The sequence below is a fragment of the Falco rusticolus genome, chromosome 3 (assembly GCF_015220075.1).
Source record: "Falco rusticolus isolate bFalRus1 chromosome 3, bFalRus1.pri, whole genome shotgun sequence".
NCBI classification, from domain to species: domain Eukaryota; kingdom Metazoa; phylum Chordata; class Aves; order Falconiformes; family Falconidae; genus Falco; species Falco rusticolus.
The window spans coordinates 24,690,816-24,711,752 of NC_051189.1; the positions used below are offsets into that span (position 1 = coordinate 24,690,816).

A 20,937-nucleotide genomic window follows, 5' to 3' on the forward strand; every position below is an offset into this window, starting at 1 on the left:
AGCTGAAGCATGTTAGGGTTAAATGTAACTTTTTTCCCATGTGTCATTCGCCTGCCTGACTTAGAATTCTTTAATAGATACTGAGCAAAGCAGAACTGAAAGTATTTTTAATTTCAGTGCTTTGTATATTTACAGAGGGATTACAACAAACTTCTACACTTTATCTACATTTTAATAGGTCAGTGTGAACATATGAAGTGTATTAAGGTGGACTGCCTTACTTATTAAACTTATGTGCATTCGTCAAAAGCCCTTAGCAGTGTATGCAATAGGGGCTGGAAAGCCATGCATGATTGAGGTCATGCATCCAGCCAGTTTGTAAGATGATCCCTCTGTACTGAGCCATCAGCCATCCTTAGCATAGGGGCGCACTCATACACGCATTCCTGTCAAGTCATCTTGTGAAAGGCTGCTTGCTTCCAGCTTGGCTTGAAAGTGCAACCTTAATAAAACTCACTGAAGCCTGAGAGAAAATAGCAGTTCTGCAGCAGATAGTGTAGGGGAAAGAGACTGGGATATGCATATGCAGCTGACTAAAGCAGGCTACATGCTGGACTGTAACAGAGAGGAAACAATAAATCTTAACTACTATGCAATAAATATTCCCAATTTTAACTAAGGAAGCTATCCTCATACTGAAATTAAAAAAATAAGTTTATCCAAGCTTGATTACTAAAGTGCGCTTCTCCAGTCCTTTCTCCAAAGACTTTAAGGGAAATTAAAAACAAATTTAAAGAAAGAGGAAGAAAAAGTTTTTGTTGAAGTAGGAAAAGAAAGTAATAATAACATGTCAGTTTTCCTTTCCTTTGCTTTCCTGGCAGCGGTTCTTGCTCATATAGGCTGTAATAACCAGCGTCGGGGTCCAGAAGCCAGTGGGAGAAGATTTAACCGGATTCAGCACGGGCAGTGCACCTATACTTTCATTCTGCCAGAACAGGACGGGAACTGTCGTGAAAGCACGACAGACCAGTACAACACAAACGCTCTTCAGAGAGATGCTCCTCACGTGGAACAGGATTTCTCTTCCCAGAAACTGCAACATCTGGAACATGTGATGGAAAATTACACTCAGTGGCTGCAAAAAGTAAGTGTTCCTTTTTTTCATTTTCACTAAATGGATTTTTTTGGTGATGTTCAAAGTTTTCATTAGTTTCTATGAGAACTGAGGTAATAAGGATTGATCTAGTTTCTCGCTGTGGAGGGTAGAAATGTTTCAGCCTTCCTACTGACATTACTCTCAGGAGCAGAATTTTCTTCATGTTAGTGAAAGACACAACTTCTTAAAGCTTTATCTCAAAAGACCATGGATGTTTGTGAATCAGAGAATGAAAAAATCCTGCAGAGACTGTAATGACAGAACTTACTAAGTACTCCTATAAACTCTACTTACAATTCACAGCTTCAGATCAGATGCTGTGCAGTGTACCTGCTACGCTGACAGCAAAAGGGAGCATTTTAAAAATATCAGCGTTTAAAGGCACTGGGTTAAGAATATCATTGTTCCTCCATAAACAGATTCTGTAATATATTCTATCCAGCTAACTGCTGGAAAGAAAGAAGAAAGTATATGGGGCATTCACACTCCTGAAACATTGCAGTAAAACTTTTAACATGTAGATTACATTGGACTTGAAACAGCCTGTTTTAATTTGTGTGAATAAGTGCATTCTTTCATAGAAAGGGAAAAATGGGTTTGAAGTTGTTGTAGTAACTTAGCAGAATAATTATTTTTAAGACTGTGCAATAGCTCTAAACTTTAATGAACTTTTCGGTATTTAGGTATGAGCTGAATTTTGGGCCTGAAAAGACCTAAATATGTGAATAATTTCATTCATATGAGCAGTCCCATTCACCTTAACAGGATTACTCACTTGTGTAAAATTACATACCTTGCAGGATCTTGTCCATGCCTTGGTAATAAAATGCCTTGGGATAGCTGACCAGTAAAAATAAATAAACAGTCTTTGTATATAGTTATTTGTAATATTCCCATTCTCATATTGCATTTTGACCTGGAAAAACTTAGAAAATTGAGCAATTGAGTGATGCAACTAGTCATGTAAGATGGCACAAGAAAACTGCTATATGTACCCATTTGAGAGATACACGATTTAACTCTAGCACAAGTTCATAGGAAGAAATGAGCATCATAAGACCTAGCGAAGACCCTACTAGGTGGACTAAACCTTTGTATTAGCAAGTTACTGTAACCTGTCTTATTACAAGTTTGTTTCACCCAGACAGTATACAAGATAGAAATATGTTAAAAAGCACATACAGCTGTCCCCATTCCCCTAACCCTACTAAAATCTTCGGAGGTTTCCTGATGCCTTGGTAAATTAATTGCGCTCTTTGCATATCTGGCACTAGCAAGAGAGAAAAGACTCTGTCCAGTAAACATGTGACTATAAAACAAAGTATAACAAAGCATTTCTTTTTTAGACTACTTCCCTCATTTTTTAATACCTTGGTCTGCATCGGGGAATATAAAGCTGGAGATAAGGGGATGTCTTGTAGATGAAAGCATTTCTTAGGAAATTATTTTACTGTACCTTGGGAGGCTGAGGCAAGCACTAAAAAGAGGAAAGTTGTTATCTGTGTTTATGTACACATGATTTTACTTGAGCAAATTGGCTGCTGAATCATGCTTGTAAGACTTTACTTATTCTGTGTTTGTCCACTAGAGACTGAACTAAGATCACTATTTCACTGTGAACTGAACATGAAGAAATTTGAGTCTCTGGAGTGTGAATGTTTGAGCTAGGCTTAGTCCTCTCACACTTTGGAGGGAAGTGATTAAACAGGTAGGCAGCCCAGTGAAAGGGGCTTATATATGAGGACTTTTCTTCTGCAGTGATTGTAAAACGGGCTATGGGCAGCACTATCCCCCTCCTCCTTTCCTTCCCAGCCCCCAAGCCACTGCTCCCAGGGATTTACATAAAACTGGGATTGTGCACGTATCCCCATGTGTCGTTTTCCTTGGAATGAAAGGACCCGTTCTCTGTGTGATGGAGTATGGCTCCAGTCTGAACAAATGAGGTTGATGCAGCTCCTTTATAGCATCTCTGAATACCAAATTTGCTTTGTTGATGCTGCCGTTACAAAGCATCTCAGACATAACTCATTCCTTTCAAACATAGCATAATGCTGAAATGTTAATGAATGTATTATGTATATATCTTGCGTCTCATTTTATTCTCTGCATTTATTTTTTCCCCTAGATTTTTGGTATCAGATATAACTGCTGCTACACTAAACAGCATTTACAATGCACCTGTTAAGAACAAAATACAGAATAAATAACAGTTATAGGTCCATGAATGGAAGCAAATAGTTATAATAAGAAATAGTGTTTAAGAATTTGAGATATATTCTGACTTACATAAAGGAAATATGTTTATTACTTCAGGTAATATATATATCTTTCATTAAAATTATATATACGCAATGTTTGGGCAGGGTGCAATTGTTTTCTCACCACAAAGGCTATTAGCCTGAAATATTGAAAGAGTATTTACTAAGAAAGTTGGCAAGAATCATGGTTTGCTTAACTCTGTAGTATTTAATTTAAAATTATTTTCTTTCACACCTAAACTAGCAGATTTCTAGAAGCAAAGCAAGCATTCTTTTTTTTTAAAAAAAAAAGCTAAATTTTATGCTTAAAACCAGAAGTGCTTCTTTGACTACCTACGAGCTTGATTATAGATAAGAATGGGCTGGCTTGAGGAGCCAATAACAGGCAATTAAGTCCCAGGCTTGTTCATTAACATTTGCATATCTATAGTGAGCATAACTGGGATTGGTTGACAAACCAGGGACATGGCAAAACGCGCCGTGCAGATGACTTGGTAAACATTTTTAGAGCTTTTCCTAGAACTGTTTATTTTAATACCGGATAACTTTCCCCATTGTTTAAGCTTGGGTTTCATTTCTGCAATATGTTTATACTAATAGTTCAAAACAAACAGTTCATCACATTTTCTTTTTTTGCAGTAACTGACTGGCACACATGATACTGTTTGGTATTTAATTGACATGTCTAAGTATTGCCAAAGAGGAGTTACATGAAATGTTATCATCATGTCTTGCTTGGGAACTTTCTGTTAGTCAGATTGCTGAACTTAGAGTATCGATGGACTCGGTACACGTTCAGGATAGCTATACAGATGAGTGTTTTATATACTTATCCCTTATTCCAAATAGTAATAATAATTGTTATTACAGTAATAAGTGAACTTTATATGATCCATTCTTTTTTTTTTTTTTCTGATCATTACCTAAGAAGAATACTACAGAAGTTTAAAATAAATGCTTATTAATAGTGTACTGTAAGAAGCTAACACAGATGTACAGGTTTGAGTTGAAAGTGAACCACAATCATTTTGGTCAGGCAAACTTAGACTTCATTTTCCTTTTCTCTGCAAATATTGATGGCACCACTACAGTTAAACCCAATGAAGAAGCTTCAAGTCACTTACCTTTCCCTTCAAACTGCCTGTGCTGTCACCAGCTATAAAAGAAGAAATATAAAATGATAAGCTAGATTCAGTCATTAAAGAAAGAAATTATGAACACATTTTTCCGGGGTATCTGTCACCATTTGATAGTCTAGTTTAAAGTTTATCTTATTATGGTTTTGATAAATTGTCTATAGCATTCTCTGTGCTCTGTTGACTTATTTTACAGAATTAACATTGCAAGTGCTCACTAGGGTTTTAAATATGAAAGGAATCTAGGTTTTGATGGGGACCAGTCGTTGTATAGAAGAAACTGGCTTTTGGAAAGGCTAGAGTCTGTCACTGTGTGTTGTGGCTCCAGTGAAAGTCTGCCCCTCTCTGCTGTTTTTACCAGCAGGCCCTAGCACTGCCATGAAATGGTAGTAAAATGCTTATGTGTGTGTAGAGGCTGGATTTTGCCTTGCATTTTATATGGTTTGCTGAAGATGGGAAAATTCTTCACATATCATATGCCATGAAGCTGTGTGAAAGTGTGACAGAGCCTGCCCTGAAAAGGACAGATCTAAAGAGCTGTGATAGTATCCTATGAGGCAAATTTATATTCATATAAAAGTGGAGGTGGTCATAACTTGTAAATTTTGTCACACTAATAAACCAATTTTCGCTAATTGTCCTATTACAAGAAATAGTAAAAATTCTATTTTATTTATGGTTGTGTCTCACTGGGCATTTTGTAATATAACATGTGACCTTAAAGTCTACATAATATTTGGATGTTAAGTGCAACCATGAGATCCATGATGAACTCCTGTTAATTTTCACAAATAAAAGCGGGTCATTAGATTTGCAATCTGCCATTCTGTTTGTCATTTAATATGAACATTGTTAAGAGGTCTGTATAAGTAATGGCTTTCCAGGAAATCTTTCCTTTTTCAAGATGGACCAGGGCTAAAAGGAAACAGTGAGGATGCTTCATCCAAAATGGGTCACTAGTCTCCTATTTTGGCATCCAGCTTGAACTTGGATTTCTTGCGTAGATCCAGAGGCTGTTTGCTATGTAGGTGCTCCTTTTTGCTTGGAGTCCAATGATTCTCATAACCAAAGCAAAACCTCATCATAGTAACATCACAAGTGCAGTTCCCATAAGCAAGCTGCAGAACAAATGCTGGGATTCAAATTAGTGAAATTACTTATCTAGTATGTCCTGTTCAATGGGTAAATATATATAAAAGCCAATTTTAAAGAGCAAAAAAAAGTTCTGGAAACAACTGCTTCTAAGAAATTCATGTTTGAGTGTAAAACAAAATTTGCTTATTTACCTTCAAAAGTCTTTGTGCCATAATATGCCTGCATTTTAAATTTTTATTAATCAAATTGCTGAAGTCCATGGGATATTCTGAGGTACCCACAAGAAAAGGGTTTCCACACCTTAAATGTGGAAATGCTCGAAAGCTTTATATATTGGGGGATAACCCATTTGGCAATGTGCTTTTTTTTTTTTTTCTTTTTAAAGTAGAAGAATCAGAGAAGTAGACTGAAGGGCAGTCTCACATGTTGCCACATTTGGTAGCAAATTAGTTAAAAAAGATATTTCCCATGCTTGGACAGAAGGCTTTATCATAATGTGCAGTAGAACCTGAATGTGTTTATTTTCAGTGATGACAGCTGTAATTAGGAACTTTCTGGTAACAATAAAATATTACATTTATTAGTCATCTGAACTGTCCAACCAACATGCCCAGTGGGAGATCTCATTTGGAACACTGAGAGTTTTTCTAAATGAAACTAATATAAAGTAAATGGTGTGTCATTTTGAGGGTGCTGAGAACTCATCGTTCCCATTCCCTTCTGTGGTTTGGACACAATCTCTACTTCACAGTGCTGGGTGCCTTGGAAAAAAAAAAAGAAAAAAAAAAAAAGAAACCTCATGTGGGAAAAGTATAAAGCTGGGTATTTTAGGCCTGCATCATCCCACCCAAACTTCTGGCCAAAACCCAGTGATATCCAAGATAGGTTTTTCTTTGCTGTGGGGAATCTCTCAGTGCTGTGTCCAGAGACAGTAGCAAGCCCAGAGGAAGAGCCAGCCATCTGAACCATCCTATGGAAGTCCCTGCTTCTCTTCATTGACTCCAGGGAAACCCTGAACAGCTCGCTTCCTGATTTAAACGCCTCTGTTAAGTGGGATGGATTTAAGCTTTATTTCTGTTCATGGCTGTAGCACAGACTTCCCTTGTGACTGCAAGGAAATCATGAACTTTTAAGTATTCCTGTTTCCTTTTTCTAACACCAATATAGTACTACTACTCAGTTTCACAAGGCTGTTGGGAGTCTTAATATGTTATTTTTTGTATTGTTTTTGGAGTCTTTCTAGTGGAAAGTATTTTGTGGTATTAACAGTTTCTGTATGATAATAATATTTCCAATATTTACAGAAAACATGCTGAGATTAAAATTTTTTGGAAGGAAATTAGTTTTAAAATTAGTAAATAAAATAATTAATAAAAAATAAGCAGATAAATGCAATTAACATTAGTCTATAATGCTAAGTATATTTTGCAGGCTGCAGTTGTCTAAGTGGGTTATATATGTCCTGCTACCTGTGAGAATTGTCATTCTTGCAGTGTTCTTAAAATCCATTGAGCAGTTGCTGCTTCAACTTTTATTCATCTGAAATTAATAGAACTGTAGCTTAGTCTTGTATGGATTCTCAGGAAAACCAGTGAGGAATGGCTAGCTTTTCAGAGCTATTATTACCAGCAATGTTGTCATCAAACCTGGGCTCACTTGTGTGATTTATTGCAAGTGTAACCTGAAAGGTGAAGATACTTAGCAACCTACTTGCATCCATCTCAATTTACAGTTCAGCTTAGCTCAGTCCTCTTCTCTGTATTTGCAATAAGGTGCAAACAAGGAAGAGCTAGCAAATGAAGAACCTTCTAGAACGAGCATCATGGTTTTAGCTGTGCTGTGAACCTCATCTTCACCACCACTAGTTCAAGTGTCTTGAATAAACAGCCCTGGTATAAAAGTCATCCCAGTAGCGTAAGGATTTCCTCTCTTGTTAAAGAGTTGAAGCTTGATCAGGAAAAGGAAATTGAAATAGTTTCATGTTTCATGGGATGGGTTCTTTTTCTTATGAAACAAGCTGTACTTTAACACAAGGTTATTCTTGTGTAACCACACGTGCATATTTTAAACAGTATTATGAAAAACCAGGGTGATGAATATTCACTTGGAAAGCTAACTTAGAAATGCCATAAATTGTTGCACATTTGCACTACATTCTCATCAATGTTCCTGCACAAAGATCAAGCTTTGCTTTTCATTACCTTAGTTAGGAATCACATTAATCTAAAACAGTGTAATTCACTCCTAAACTGGAGTAAGAAGTCTACCCAGGGGCTTGCACCAGTTTACTTATCCCTGTTTAAAACTGATGCAAGTTGAACTAGTGCAACTTCCTATCTAAACAAGACCTAACAGTAGGGCTAGCTCAATACTGAAAAAACATGGGTACAGACAGTCAAAGCAAGACAGGTATAGGATCAGCTGGAAAGATGCTGAAGTTGCACTATTCTACATTTTGAAAAATATTTTGCTTTCAGAATTAAAACAAACCAAACAAACAAGAAAAAAAAAGGGGGGGGGGGGGATTAAAGTAACTTTAGAATCCCTTGGAGGAAGTAATATAAAAAATCGGTATTCTAAGGCCATGGAGCAACATGATTGAAAGAAATTTCTTATACTCCCTTGACTAGCTTCTAGCAGCAGAAATGAAGACAAAAAAAAGAAAAAAAAATCCAGTAGGAAAAGGATAATAGTTAGAGAACTATGCTAGTTTTATGGTGAAATAGTTATGTCTTTAGCAAAGGTACTTTAAAGGTCTGCTATATGGTAGTACATGGTCAGTCATATGCTGTGTTAATATTCCTGTCTTAAGAGAGATATGTAGGCTGCAAGTGCAGATACAGTCTTGTAGTTGAAAAATCTGTGTTGAAGATCCATGAGTAAAAAGTGGCTGATCAAAAATTCTGTAAGAAGTCTGCAAAATTCCTTTCCCTTGGACACCTTACCCTGCTGCTTGAGTGTGGGCACACATATATGCATGCACACACACACATATGCATTTAGAGTTTTGGAGTCTTTGGTGTTGAGGTACATTGAAGTCTGTTTCGAAGTGTTGTGTCTTAAATCTGTGCTTATGTTTTATACCTACTTACCTTCTGTCAATCTGTTGTTCTTCTGGAATTGACCTGTTGGCTCAAAAAACCTACAAGAGTTCTTAGCAAAATGAAATCTTGTCTATTGTACATGCATTATTCTATGTGGATGAGTCCCCATACTGTGTTGCAAATAAATTATGGGTGCTTTTGCTTTTGTACTTTCCAGACTGTGTATGAAAGCAATAATTTTCATATATTCTGGAAAACCTATTGGACTGTGTACTCCCCAAACCAGACATGTGACTGTCCTTACATGTGCCTGTGTTGCAGGACAAACCTGATTGTGCTTGTGCATGCATGGCATCTGCTTCTTTAATAGGACTTGACGTAACTATATAGTTATAATTTTTCATCATGTCTTCTGGAAATTTTTTATTTGTTGGAGTAAATTCTTGCCATTTGCCATGTTTTTCTAGTTGTCTTGTTGCAAATAATGTACCAGGCGTTCCTTCTGCAATAGGAATGTATGGGAACAACCAAAATGCACTTGTTCCAGTCAGAAGAATTCCCTTCTGACACTGTTCTGCCTGAGGAATTGGGTCCTGGCATTCTTTCTCCTCCCTCTGTACCAAGGAGGCAAATAGGCTAGAGAGATTACCCTAGAGATAGGGTAAGCTCTAAGCACCTCTGCCAGAAAATTAAGAAAAGACTAGAGAACTGTGGGAGAAAACTGTGAGTATGAGCAGATGACCTTAGAAGGTAATTTGTCTCTTTTTGGCAGCATGGCTTCTTTCGCACTAGGGCACAGATGACTAGATTGGTACTAATCAATTCTGAATCTAAAAACTAATTCTGCTGCAGGCTGATATGCCATTTATAGACCGATCCTGCCTTCTTTCACATCTAAACCTCCTTTAAAGGCTTTCTGTGTGCAAGAGGATTTTCTTGAAAGATGTTATCTATGTTAAGAAGCTTCTGTTTTAGTGTTAACATTGTTTAGCAGGCCAAGCTTTTTGTTTTCTCATCCATGATCCACAACAGCCTAAGCCCACAGAGGGAACTTGCAAGGTTTCAAAGAGAAAAGCATTTGTCATTTGAGTGCTCCTGTCCACTGTTTTAAATGCTGCAACAAACTCTCCGTCATTATCAAAGGCTCTACAGCCTTCAAAGTAGAGTTCTCACTTCCTGACTGTAGGTGGAAAAAATCTGATTCTTGATGTGTAAATTTACTATTTTGAGAGGTATTTTAATATTTGACCTTTAATACACTCCAAATCCACAAAACATGTTTTAAATACCCACAAAAATCAAAAGAGCAGTGCTTCTACAGTCTCTAGAGGTTCTTTTACATTTATCTTCAGTGTTGTGGTAGACTTGCCTGCCCTTTGGATCATATTACTTATGAACGTTTTAAAGTTGTCAGCCCATGCTTATAAAATTTTATTTTTCTTTCTAATACTCTTGTATGCAAATATTGTCTTGCATAGTGGAGATTTAGGAAAAAATAATGTAGTTGTTAAATGATGATTTTTGTAATTTGTTTTTTCTGAGCATTGTATTGAATGAATTTTCATTTGGATTAAACCACCTATGGCTGTATTCAAATGTGCTGATTTTCACTGTTGTATGTTCAGCTTTGAATAGCTTTAGTAATAATTATCTTCTGGAAGTTTTAGTTCTCATGCAGAAGTCTTGCAGGAAAGACAATTTTATTAAATAGATCTCTTTTTTTAAAGCTCTCCCATCAGCTCAGTGAGTAACAGTGAGAGTGAATAACAGCATCATTTACTTGCCTTTCTCTTCTGAATCATGTATTGGTCTCTCAAGAAGGCAAGGATCTTCAGATAATTATCTCACCATCACTATGAGAACACTAGTTCTCCTAATAACCTAATATTTTCTATGAAAAACCTGTATAGAAATAACTCAGATTTTATGAAATCTCACAGAATAATTTTATATACAACCTGGTTCTCTGAAGTCCTCTCCAGCACCAAAGGGCTCAAGGAAGACTGCTACAGCCTTTGAAAATTGGGTATTCATATGCAGATGAAAGTAGCTGAAATAAGGATTTAGGATCACTGCCATTAACACTTAAGTATTAAGTATATTTACTTGTGTCATAGTTAAATATTTACTCTGTACAGTCTTAACTCATCAGGAAATTCCTGCGGCCTTCTAGGCCACATCAGCAAGTCAACACAATAACGGGCAATCCCCAAACCATGGTGCCTTTGGTGTTGTGCCTGGAATTTTGAGGATCTGCTTAGAGTGAAAATTGCTCAAAGAGATGACCTAATCTGTTCCTGAATGAACTATTCCCCTTTGTTCCTTGGCTAAAACTTCATACTTCACCCTGTGTGTGACTTACCATAGTAGAGATAAATGGTCAAGGGCCACCTATCTTTCCTGCGTCACTTCTATCCTGTTAATGGGAAAGGCCATCAGTGCTCTTCTAGAAAGTTTCTCTGTGTTGCTATTTTTGTGTGGAGGAGATATGTACAGCAAAATTCTTTATCACTTTAGACTGTTAACTACAGAGGTGATGATTAAGGTTGTTTCTCTTGACATTTTTCTTGAATGATCCAATTTGATCTCTTGGCTTTTCCAAGAATTCTGGCTGATGTAATAAATATCCTTCTGTATATTCCTCTGACATCGTTTACCTCCATAACATCGCACAGCTCAACTGTTACGACCTCTGCCTTCATAGCAGTTGTTAAATAATTATTTGTACCTGATACAATACCAGAGTTTGATAGGTGAAGCATAAGCAAGACAGCTGTATTTGCAGAGGCACACAAGGCAAGATGAGTTTGCCAAATACCAAAGAGTTATCATTAAAAGTGAAGGATACTTACAGGAGAATGAATTAAATAATCTCTGGTAAAAGATCAGCCTTTATATTTGGAACTGCTTGATGAGCCGTTTTGCCAGTCACTGTACAAATACATAATACATGGCTCTCTCTGCAACTGAGAAGTATCCTGTTAAATGAGTGCTTTCAAATCCTCATTAGCTGAGTTTTGCTGAGAAATCTAGCTTTGTTTCATATTTCATTGACTTCCCTGAAACCAGGGTATTGGTTGAGTTTCTACATCTTGCCTCACCGGCAAAATGCTTGCACCTCATTGCATGCTTACATACACTGCTCTAAAAATACAGTGTAATGCTTGGGTAAACTATGTGAAATATCTGTGATGCATTTGCAGATTGAATAAACTATAAAATGCAGTAAGAATATATGTAGCTTTTTCATGTTCCTTTTTATGATTTTGAATTCCATAAAATTGGACAGGTAACTCCTAAGGAAACTGAAGATGAGCTTCTAACTGTAGACTATTGCCTCTTGGAAAGATTAATCTCAGAGAAAGTATAAGGGAGCTGGAGAAAGATTGGAAAGGCTAAATATAAGGTGGGAGATGGAGGTGGTGCTTCAAAGCAAGGAGTCTACGTATTTGAGGTTGATAGAGGATTTTCATTAAAAGTCTGACAGGAGGGGTAAAGGTTGCTGTTGTAATCTATAAATTTGTGTGCTGCCCAAGGTATCAACATGTCACTAAAGCACACACAATAAGATAACTTGTCCTGCAGTGACAGAAAAGTCTGAAAAATTACTCTGGTGTACAGCACTATGTTCACTAAAATGCCCTGAAACAATGTAGCTGTAAACTATTTGCTGGCTATGTGGCCTGACAAAGATCATAATATTACATATCTCAGTAGCATTACAGTCTACGGGAGAAAAACTCATTATAGTTGAGGAATACTTTACTTAAAATAAGACAGTTCTCATTTTTTTAAATAAAAGAAGATAAACATTATTTTACTAAATTTAAGAATATAGGAGTGAGGCAAAGAAGATGCTCAGCAGCATGTTTTAATAAGGAAACCATTAATTCTACAGATTTTGCTGGTTATTAAAATATCTGCAATGCAGACAACTCTCAGCTGAAATGCTGAGTAGAACCAAATGACTTGTGTGGCTTTGCAAGTGGTAACCAAAATGTTGCTCTCTTACCAGGAAAGTTCTTGCAACCATCAATGATAACCTCAAAATAATGTCTGTGTTTGCTGCATATACATGACCATTAAGTGAAGAAACAGTCTACTAGTATCAAGCAAGCACCATGGAGAGTCTGTGATGAGCTAGAGGTCAGAAATACTAGAAAAGCATTTGCCCAAACTTGCCAGCTTTAGATTTTGCAAGATCTAAGGACTTGACCCTGAAAGCGTTAAGGGTTTTGTTTTGAGTTGATGGTACTTAGACTTTCCCGGAAACATCTAGCACATTACAAGGTTTATCCCTATGAAACAATTTATTTTCATTTTACCATTGGAGAGTGTTATCACAAGCATGTAGCTACTTTTCAGTAGACTTAACAGGTGGTAGAATCAAGTGGGAATTGCTCTGTTACTTTAAACAAAACAAACAAACAAAAAGTTTCCTTGATCCATGATTTAACACTTCTACACATCTTGGAAAGCTCTAGTAATTTAGCCACTGACCCCCTAGGGTATTTCCTAGAAACAGAATTGAGCAAGGCTGAAAGTGGTTTTGTTGCATGGTTGTGGGCATGAAGATATGACATATATCCTTGATTTGTAAAATATGAACCAAATGTGACACCTTTTTTGTGTGTGTGTGCATTTTTAAAGGCTACTTCAATGTTTTCATTCATTATTTTTCTGCCATAATCATGCAGAGCTCCTGAAATATCAATCAAAACTCTGGTCCTTTGTCACTAAAATTTGTCTTGTTTTTTTCCTCTGGGTTATAACTCACCATGATGGAACATTGGAAATGTGTTTTAGGGTAAATTTCCCATATTCATTCTTCTTAAGTTTCAAGATGACACCTCAGTGTTAGTTATATCGTGTGCTTTTGAATGCTGTCATGCTTTCACTTCCATAGTAAAATCCCTCTGAAAAGCCATAGACAAGCTGCAGCAAGATTATTTTTAGAATGCTACTAATGCAATAACGCAATACAAGCTTTATATTGTGAGACAGCTTCACATCCTACGTCAGAGTCGCTCAATGTTTTTTCTATCAGAGTGGTATTAATTTTGTGTTTGCTTCTATCAGGCTTGGTCTGGTATTGCTATCACATTTTCCAGGTGTTGCTAGCATGAGCTCTTACCAAAAAGTATGACTAGAAAAAACAGTAATTTCCTATGGGAACATGAACCCAAAGGAGGCTTTCAACACATTCCACAAACTCAAACCGGTATCATTAAACAGCCCCAAGAGGATTAAAAACTGGAAAAAAAAAGTCTCTCGACTCTCACCCAGAGTGTGATGCTAATGAGTTCCTGTGGAGCCTGGCCCGATGCTGCTCACAGTGAATCAGCAGTAAAAATCTGTGCTCAGTTCCTGACTGAAGAGGCATTTCCCAACCTCAGGCCCACCCAGCTGAAGCTGACCCCTCGTCCTCTCTTTCCTCCAGCACTTTCAGGAGTGGCAGAAGTTCCTGGTCTACTTTTTGGCACTGGCTTTCTGGATTCACCTACTTCAGAACACCTCTGCCCCAATGTAAGGGGATTTCTTAATGGCAAGAGACAGACCTCAGCTCTGTCCGGACAAAACTATTTGGCAGAACAGGAAATTCCCAGATGGTCAGGAGGAATTTCAAAAGGCTGGAGGGGTATGTTGCAAAATTCTAGCCTGGCAGCCATGGAGACTGAAGTCTGTTTTTTATAGAAAAGCAGAGGCAGAAAACAGATGGTATGCTTCCTTGCAATATATGCTACAATCACTGCATTGTGTCAGCATAAATTTGTGGGGTACCACATCAAGAACTGAGATGATAGTACAGTCTCTATCCCCAGCCAGTTCTTTCCTCCACATGCCTAGAAAGATACCAGCTAATACCACATGCAGTGGTGGTTTTATAATACAGAAAATACCACTTCTAGAAAGCCCTGGAACAGCAGTATAAGTTAGAAACCATGTCAATGGCATCAGTGGAGTGAAGCCAATGTCAATCTGTTGCAGCTGAAAGACAAGTCAAGCACAGTCTGTGAAAGCAAACTGCAACCATTTTGTTCATTTAAGGATAGGATTCTGTGTACAGCTTTTAGTATATGCACAGCCTTCTCCCAACACTCCTCAGGCCTGAAAGTGCGATGTACATCTCATGAGAACAATTCTATAAAGACGTTTTCAGTATTTCCTTTTTTACTCATGTCAAAAAGAACATAAGCACAACTTTGCCTATAGAGGTTTTTTTCAACAGTCCTCTTTCCAGTTCCTTAAAACACCAAAGAGCTGAGATACCTATTGAAACAGAAGCACTCGAACTGATCAGGCAGATTATCTTCATTTAATCATAGTCCTGCCTTCTATCTGGCTTGTATTTTCAGGGGACATTTGAGAGTTTTGTGTTTCTTTTGCTGAAGCAAGTCAGGAAATGTTTTTGTTTCTTTTTCTGAAATGTTTTAAAATAGAAAAATCCCTTTTGTTTACATTTTATGCAGATTATTTTGACATTTCCATGAGATATTTGTGTGGCAGAATTGCTATGTACCAGTTATAACCAGTGAGACCTTCCAGCCTGAGGGCTTGAAACCTGAGGTAAAAGTAGCCATGTGGCAAAAGCAATGACTTGAAACTAAAACATTGTGTTTTTCAGACAAAAAGTTAGAATTCTTGGTTAAACGATGTAATCCGTGTCTTTTTTATCTTATTTTTAAAAACTAAGTTTTTCATAAACTGAAAGAAATGTCACTGGAAAATATTTTTCTGTTGGTAAAGAGAAAACCAGCAGACTGTTACAAAGTGACCTTCAGGACTGATGAGTGAATGTAGAATCAACTTCCAGTATTATCTTGGGATATGAAGGAGAAGCCCAAGTGCAATATCCATGTACAGGCACAGTGGAGATGTTAGGAAAGGGATGCAATGTATTGGTGTCCTCCTGTTTATCTGAGAACTGTTGCTGCTGCAGTTCCTTTTTTTTTTTTCCCCTGAAAAAGATAGAAAAAATATGCATGTGGAATGTTGTTGATACAGAAAAGATCATGCAAACTGTCCCCACTGAACTAGAGGCATGTGAGTTCAAAGATAACTATTTGTAACTTTTCTTCCACTGTCCTGGTTTTTGTTTAATTAAGAAAAATATTTTTTAGCTGACTAATTTAGTTCATGCTAAAGGGAAAAAAATCATCAATCTGCATAACGAAAAGCTCCTATAGCAATTATGGTTGTGAAGTAAAAAAGTAGATCCATGTGAAACATATAATATTCCACTGTTTTGTCTAGTAATATACTAGAAATGCATCTCTGGATGTTAGAATCAGAATGGTTTGGGTTGGAAGGGACCTTAGAGACAGATCATCTAGTTCCAACCCCCATTGCCACGGGCAGGAATAACTTCCAGTAGATCAGGTTGCTCAAAGCCCCATCCAACCTGACCTTGAACACTTCCAGAGATGGGGCACCCACAACTTCTCTGGGAAGATATGCTCTGAAAACTAGCAGCTCTTTTTTTTCCTGAACTTTTTAGAGCCTGCATGACTTGGTTGATAGGGCTATATGTCATCCCTCTGGCATCTTCTGATGACAATGCCCTTTAATACTGTATGCCAGTCACCAAGGCCATGTACATTTTACTTTTGTGTTTCTACACTGCAACATGCTGAGAAAAAAATCTTACCGTGAAGTTGACCAGATAAAATTTTAAAAATTATTAGAGCTACTTGAGTGTCCCTCCCCATAAACAATCTTTCTATTTGCTTGAATTTTTAACCTGTTCACATTTTTCTGCTTGTGCTGCCTTTGCTAACAAATGAGAAAATTCAGGTGTCTGTGATTCTTTTAGGTAGTTCTTTTTGCAGAATGATTGTTTATTAAAGATGTACTTTCTGAACAAAATTTGACTGTTATTCCCTTCTTTTGAGATATCTTTTGTATATGGAAGAAAATAGTTTTTCTAATTCTTAAATCCAGAAGTTATTCTATGGGATTACTACCTGGAAGCAAATAATAAATTTTTTTGATATTTATTTTAGTTCTAAAGCACATATAAAAAGACCAGGATTAACCCACTTGTCCTTCATAATTCATCACAACTGAATGATGTACATCAAATAGCCCTGGAGGGAAGGCACCCTTTCTTGGTGCCCAAGAAACCTGGTTAGTATTCAAGGATCACCTCCTCCAAGCTCAGAATGTGTGCCCCAATAAAGACAAAGCTGGGCAAAAATGCCACAAGACTTGCATGGATGAACAAGGAGCTCCTAGACAAAATAAAATACAAAAAGGAAGCCTACAGGGAGTTCAAGCAAGGACAGATAGCCTGGGAAGAATACAGAGAAACTGTCTGAGCAGCCAGGATAGGGAAGCTAAAGCCCTGATAGAATCAAATCTGGCCAGGGACATCAAGGACAACAAAAAAAGTTTCTATAGGTATGTCAGTGACAAAAGGAAGACTAGGGAAAACATAGTCCTTCTCTTGAAGGGCAGGCCTTCCAGAAAGAAGGGAGATCTGGTTACCCAGGACACGGAGAAGGCCGAGGTAGTCATTGACTTTTTCGCCTCTGTCTGTGCTTGAGCCACACCACCGAAGTCACAGAAGGCAAAGGCAGAGACTGGGAGAGTGAAAAACTGCCTGGTATAGAAGAAGATAAGGTTTGAGACCATCTAAGGATCCTGAAGGTACAGAAGTCCATGGGAGCTGATGAAATGCATATACAGATCCTAAGGGACAGGTCCTAAGGGAACTGGCAGATGAAGTGGTAAAGATGCTAGCTATCCTATTTGAGAAGTCGTGGCAGTCTGTTGAAGTTCCCACTGCCTGGAAAAGCAGAAACATAACTCCCATTTTTAAAAAGGGAAATGAAGAGGACCTGGGAAACTACAGGCTGGTCAGACTCATCTTGGTGCCTGGCAAGGTCATGAAGCAGGATCGTCCTGGAAACTATGTTAAGGCATACGGAAAATGGGGAGGTGGATAGTGAGGGCCAATGTGGCTTCACTGAGGGCAAATTGTGCCTGACAAATTTGGTGGCCTTCCATGAGAGGGTTACAGTGTTGACAGATTAGGGAAGAGCAACTGGTGTAATCTACAAGGTTTTGACACTGTCCCATATGGCACCCTTGTCTCTAAACTGGAGAGACATTGATCTGACAGTTGGACCACTCAGTGGATAAGAAATTGGCTGGATGGTCTCACTTAAAGAGTTGTAGTCAATGAATGGCTTAGCCTCCAAGTGGAGACTGGTGACAAATGGCAGTCCTCAGAGGTCCATACTGGGACCAGTGCTGTTCAATATCTTTGTCAGTGACACGGACGATGGGTTCAGGTGCACCTTCAGCAAGTTTGCTGACAACACCAAGCTGTGTGGTACAGTTGACATGCTGGAGGGATGGGATGCCATCCAGAGAGACTTTGATAGGCTTGAGAGAGTGGCCTGTGCAAATCTCATTAAGTTCAACAAAGCCGAGTGCAAGATCCTGCACATGGGTTGGGGCAACCCCCAGTATCAATACAGGCTGGATGGAGAATAGAATGAGAGCAGCCCTGAGGAGAAGGACTTGGGATTGCTGGTGGACAAAAAGCTAATATGGCCCAACAATGTGTGCTTGAAGCCCAGAAAGCCAACCAAATCCTGGGCTGCATCAGAAGAAGTATGGCCAGCAGGTTGGGGGAGGTGATTCTCCACCTTTACTCTGCTCTCATGAGATCCCACATGGAGTACCACGTTCAGCTCTGGAGTCCTCAATATGAAAAGGGCATGGACCTTGTGGTGTGAGTCCAGAGGAGGGCCACAAAGATGATCAGAGGGCTGGAGCATCTCTCCTACAAAGACAGGCTGAAAGAGTTGGGGTTGTTCAGTCTGGAGAAAGAAGGGTCTGGGGACACCTTATAGCAACTTTCCAGTACTTAAAGGGGGCTTATAAGAGACATGGGAACCAACTTTTTAGTAGGCCTGTAGTGACAGGACAAGAACTAATGGTTTTAAGTAAAAAAGGGTAGATTTAAACTAGATAGGAAGAAATTCTTTACTCTGAAGGTGGTGAGGCACTGGAACAGGTTGCCCAGAGAAGTTATGGATGCCCCATCCATTGAAGTGTTCCACACCAGGCTGGAGGGGACTTTGAGCAACCTGGTCTAGTGGAAGGTGACCCTGCCCATGTCCAGGGGGTTTGAACTAGATGATCTTTAAAGTCCCTTCCAACATAAACCATTCTATGATTCTATAAGTAGTGTTCATGCAGTTCGTGCATATCTATTATAGCTCTCTTTAATATTGACAGAGGCTCCATGCTTGCTTTACAGTCTTGCATTCACTTTTTAAATAATGGCAACAATTGATAATACTTCTATCACCTTTTGTATTCAGGATCTCAATATATTTTACAGACGTAAGTGAATAAAGCTTCATAGCAAACAGAAGGCTTGGTGATGGCATTAATTTTGTTGTCCTCCAGTGGAAAACCCAGGGTACACAAGGGGTAGCTGATGTACCTTAGACACTTGGGAAATCTACGTACAGCCAACAATAAATCCAAGACACGAGGCAGCTTCAGTGTTTATACGACGGCTATCAAAATACTTCACAATAATACGGATAGGTGAATATCCAAATGTGCCTCAGGTTACTCATCTCATTGCTGCCTGGAAATTTTATTTTTTGTGGAAGTTACTGATGGGCTAATTTCATAGCCGTTGGAAATTGACCCTGTTCAATGTAGATGAGTGGAATGGTGTTGATTTAAACCAGCAGAGTCAAAGGACAGGTGTGGGCACTGGGATGCTGCAGACATAGGTGGGAAGCTGCTTCCTTCCACTACGTATCCTATCAATAGACCTGCTTCTGCTTTTCCACTTAAAACTGAAAGCAGAAATTGAAACTATGAATAAGACCTATTTTCAGTGTAAAAAACACTGATCCCCTTTGCATCAAGTTTGTGGTAGCACAGCTCTAACAGAGAGTGGAATAATAAGCATCTTGGAGAAGTCTCATGGTTGCTAGCCCTTGTTCTCATGGGGGGACTTCAAATTACCAGCTGTCTGCTGGAAATACAACACAGCAAAAGGGGACAGCCTAGGAAGTTCCTGGAGTGCGTGCAAGATATCTCCCTGACACAGCTGGTCAGTGAGCCAACCAGGGCACATGCCCCGGGCTGGAAACTGCTGTTTTTTAACAGAGAAGGACTTGTGGATTACACAGTGGTTGGAGGCCATCTTGGACGTAAATGTCATGACAGAGTTTTCAGTTCTTGGAAAAGTAAGGAAGGGGTAGCAGAACCACTATCTTAGACTTCTGGAGGGCTGACCTTGGCCTGTTTAGGAGACTGGTTGGCAGAGACCCTGGGGAGGCAGTCCTGAAGGGCAAAGGGTCCAAGAAGTCTGGACATTCTTCAAGAAAGAAATCTTGAAGGCACTGGAACAGGCTCCAAAAGACAAGCTGGCAGGGAAGAAGACTGGCCTGGCTGAACAAAGAGCTTTGACTGGAACTCAGGAAAAAAAGGAGTTTATGAACTTTGGAAGAAGGGGCAGGAAACTCAGGAGGACTACAAGGGTGTTGTGAGGTTATGCAGGGAGAAAATTAGAAGGGCCAAAGCCCAGCTAGAACTTAATCTGGCTACTGCTGTAAAAGGTAATAAAAATTGTTTCTATGAGTGTATTAACAACAAAAGGAGGGCTAAGGAGGATCTCTATTCTTGATTGTATGTGGGGGAAAACATAGTGACAAAGGATGAGGAAAAGGCTGAAGTACTTAATGCCACCTTTGCTTCAGTCTTTAATAGTAAGACCAGTTGTTACCTGGGTACCCAGCCCCCTGAGCTCAAAGACAACCATCTACATGAAGACCCGGAAGGAGGATCAAAGGAACTACAGGGCTGTCAGTCTGACCTCAGTGCTGGGAAAGGCTGTGGAGCAGATCATCTTGAGTGGCATCATGCAAGATGTATAGGACAACCAGGGAACGGGCCCAGTCAGCATAATTTTGTGAAAGGTAGGTGCTGCTTGACTAACCTGATCTCCTTCAACAAGATGACCCATCTAGTAGATGAGGGAAAGGCTGTGGATGTTGCCTACCTGGACATTAGTAAAGTCCTTGGCACTGTTTCCCACAGCATTCTCCTGGAGAAACTGGCTGCTCATGGCTTGGATGGGTGTTCTCTATGCTGGGTTGAAGCTGGATGGATGGCTGAGCCCAGTGGGTGGTAGTAAAAGGCATTACATCCAGCTGGCAGCCAGTCACAAGTGCTGTTCCCCAGGGCTCAGTATTGGGGCCTGTCCTGTTTAATATCCTTATTGATGATCTGGACAAGGGGATCAAGTGCACCCTCAGTAAGTTTGCAGA

At 38.9% G+C, this 20,937-nt stretch overlaps 1 protein-coding gene across 1 annotated transcript in view; it reads left to right on the forward strand.

Moving 5' to 3' along the window:
• The first annotated feature begins 360 nt into the window (after positions 1-360).
• Positions 361-20,937, forward strand: part of ANGPT1 (angiopoietin 1) — a 170,537-nt gene continuing 149,960 nt past the window's right edge. Inside the window, exon 1 of the mRNA XM_037381200.1 lies at positions 361-1,084. Coding sequence (XP_037237097.1) covers positions 788-1,084 — 297 coding nt within the window. The 5' untranslated portion in view covers positions 361-787. The remainder of the gene's footprint in view (positions 1,085-20,937) is intronic.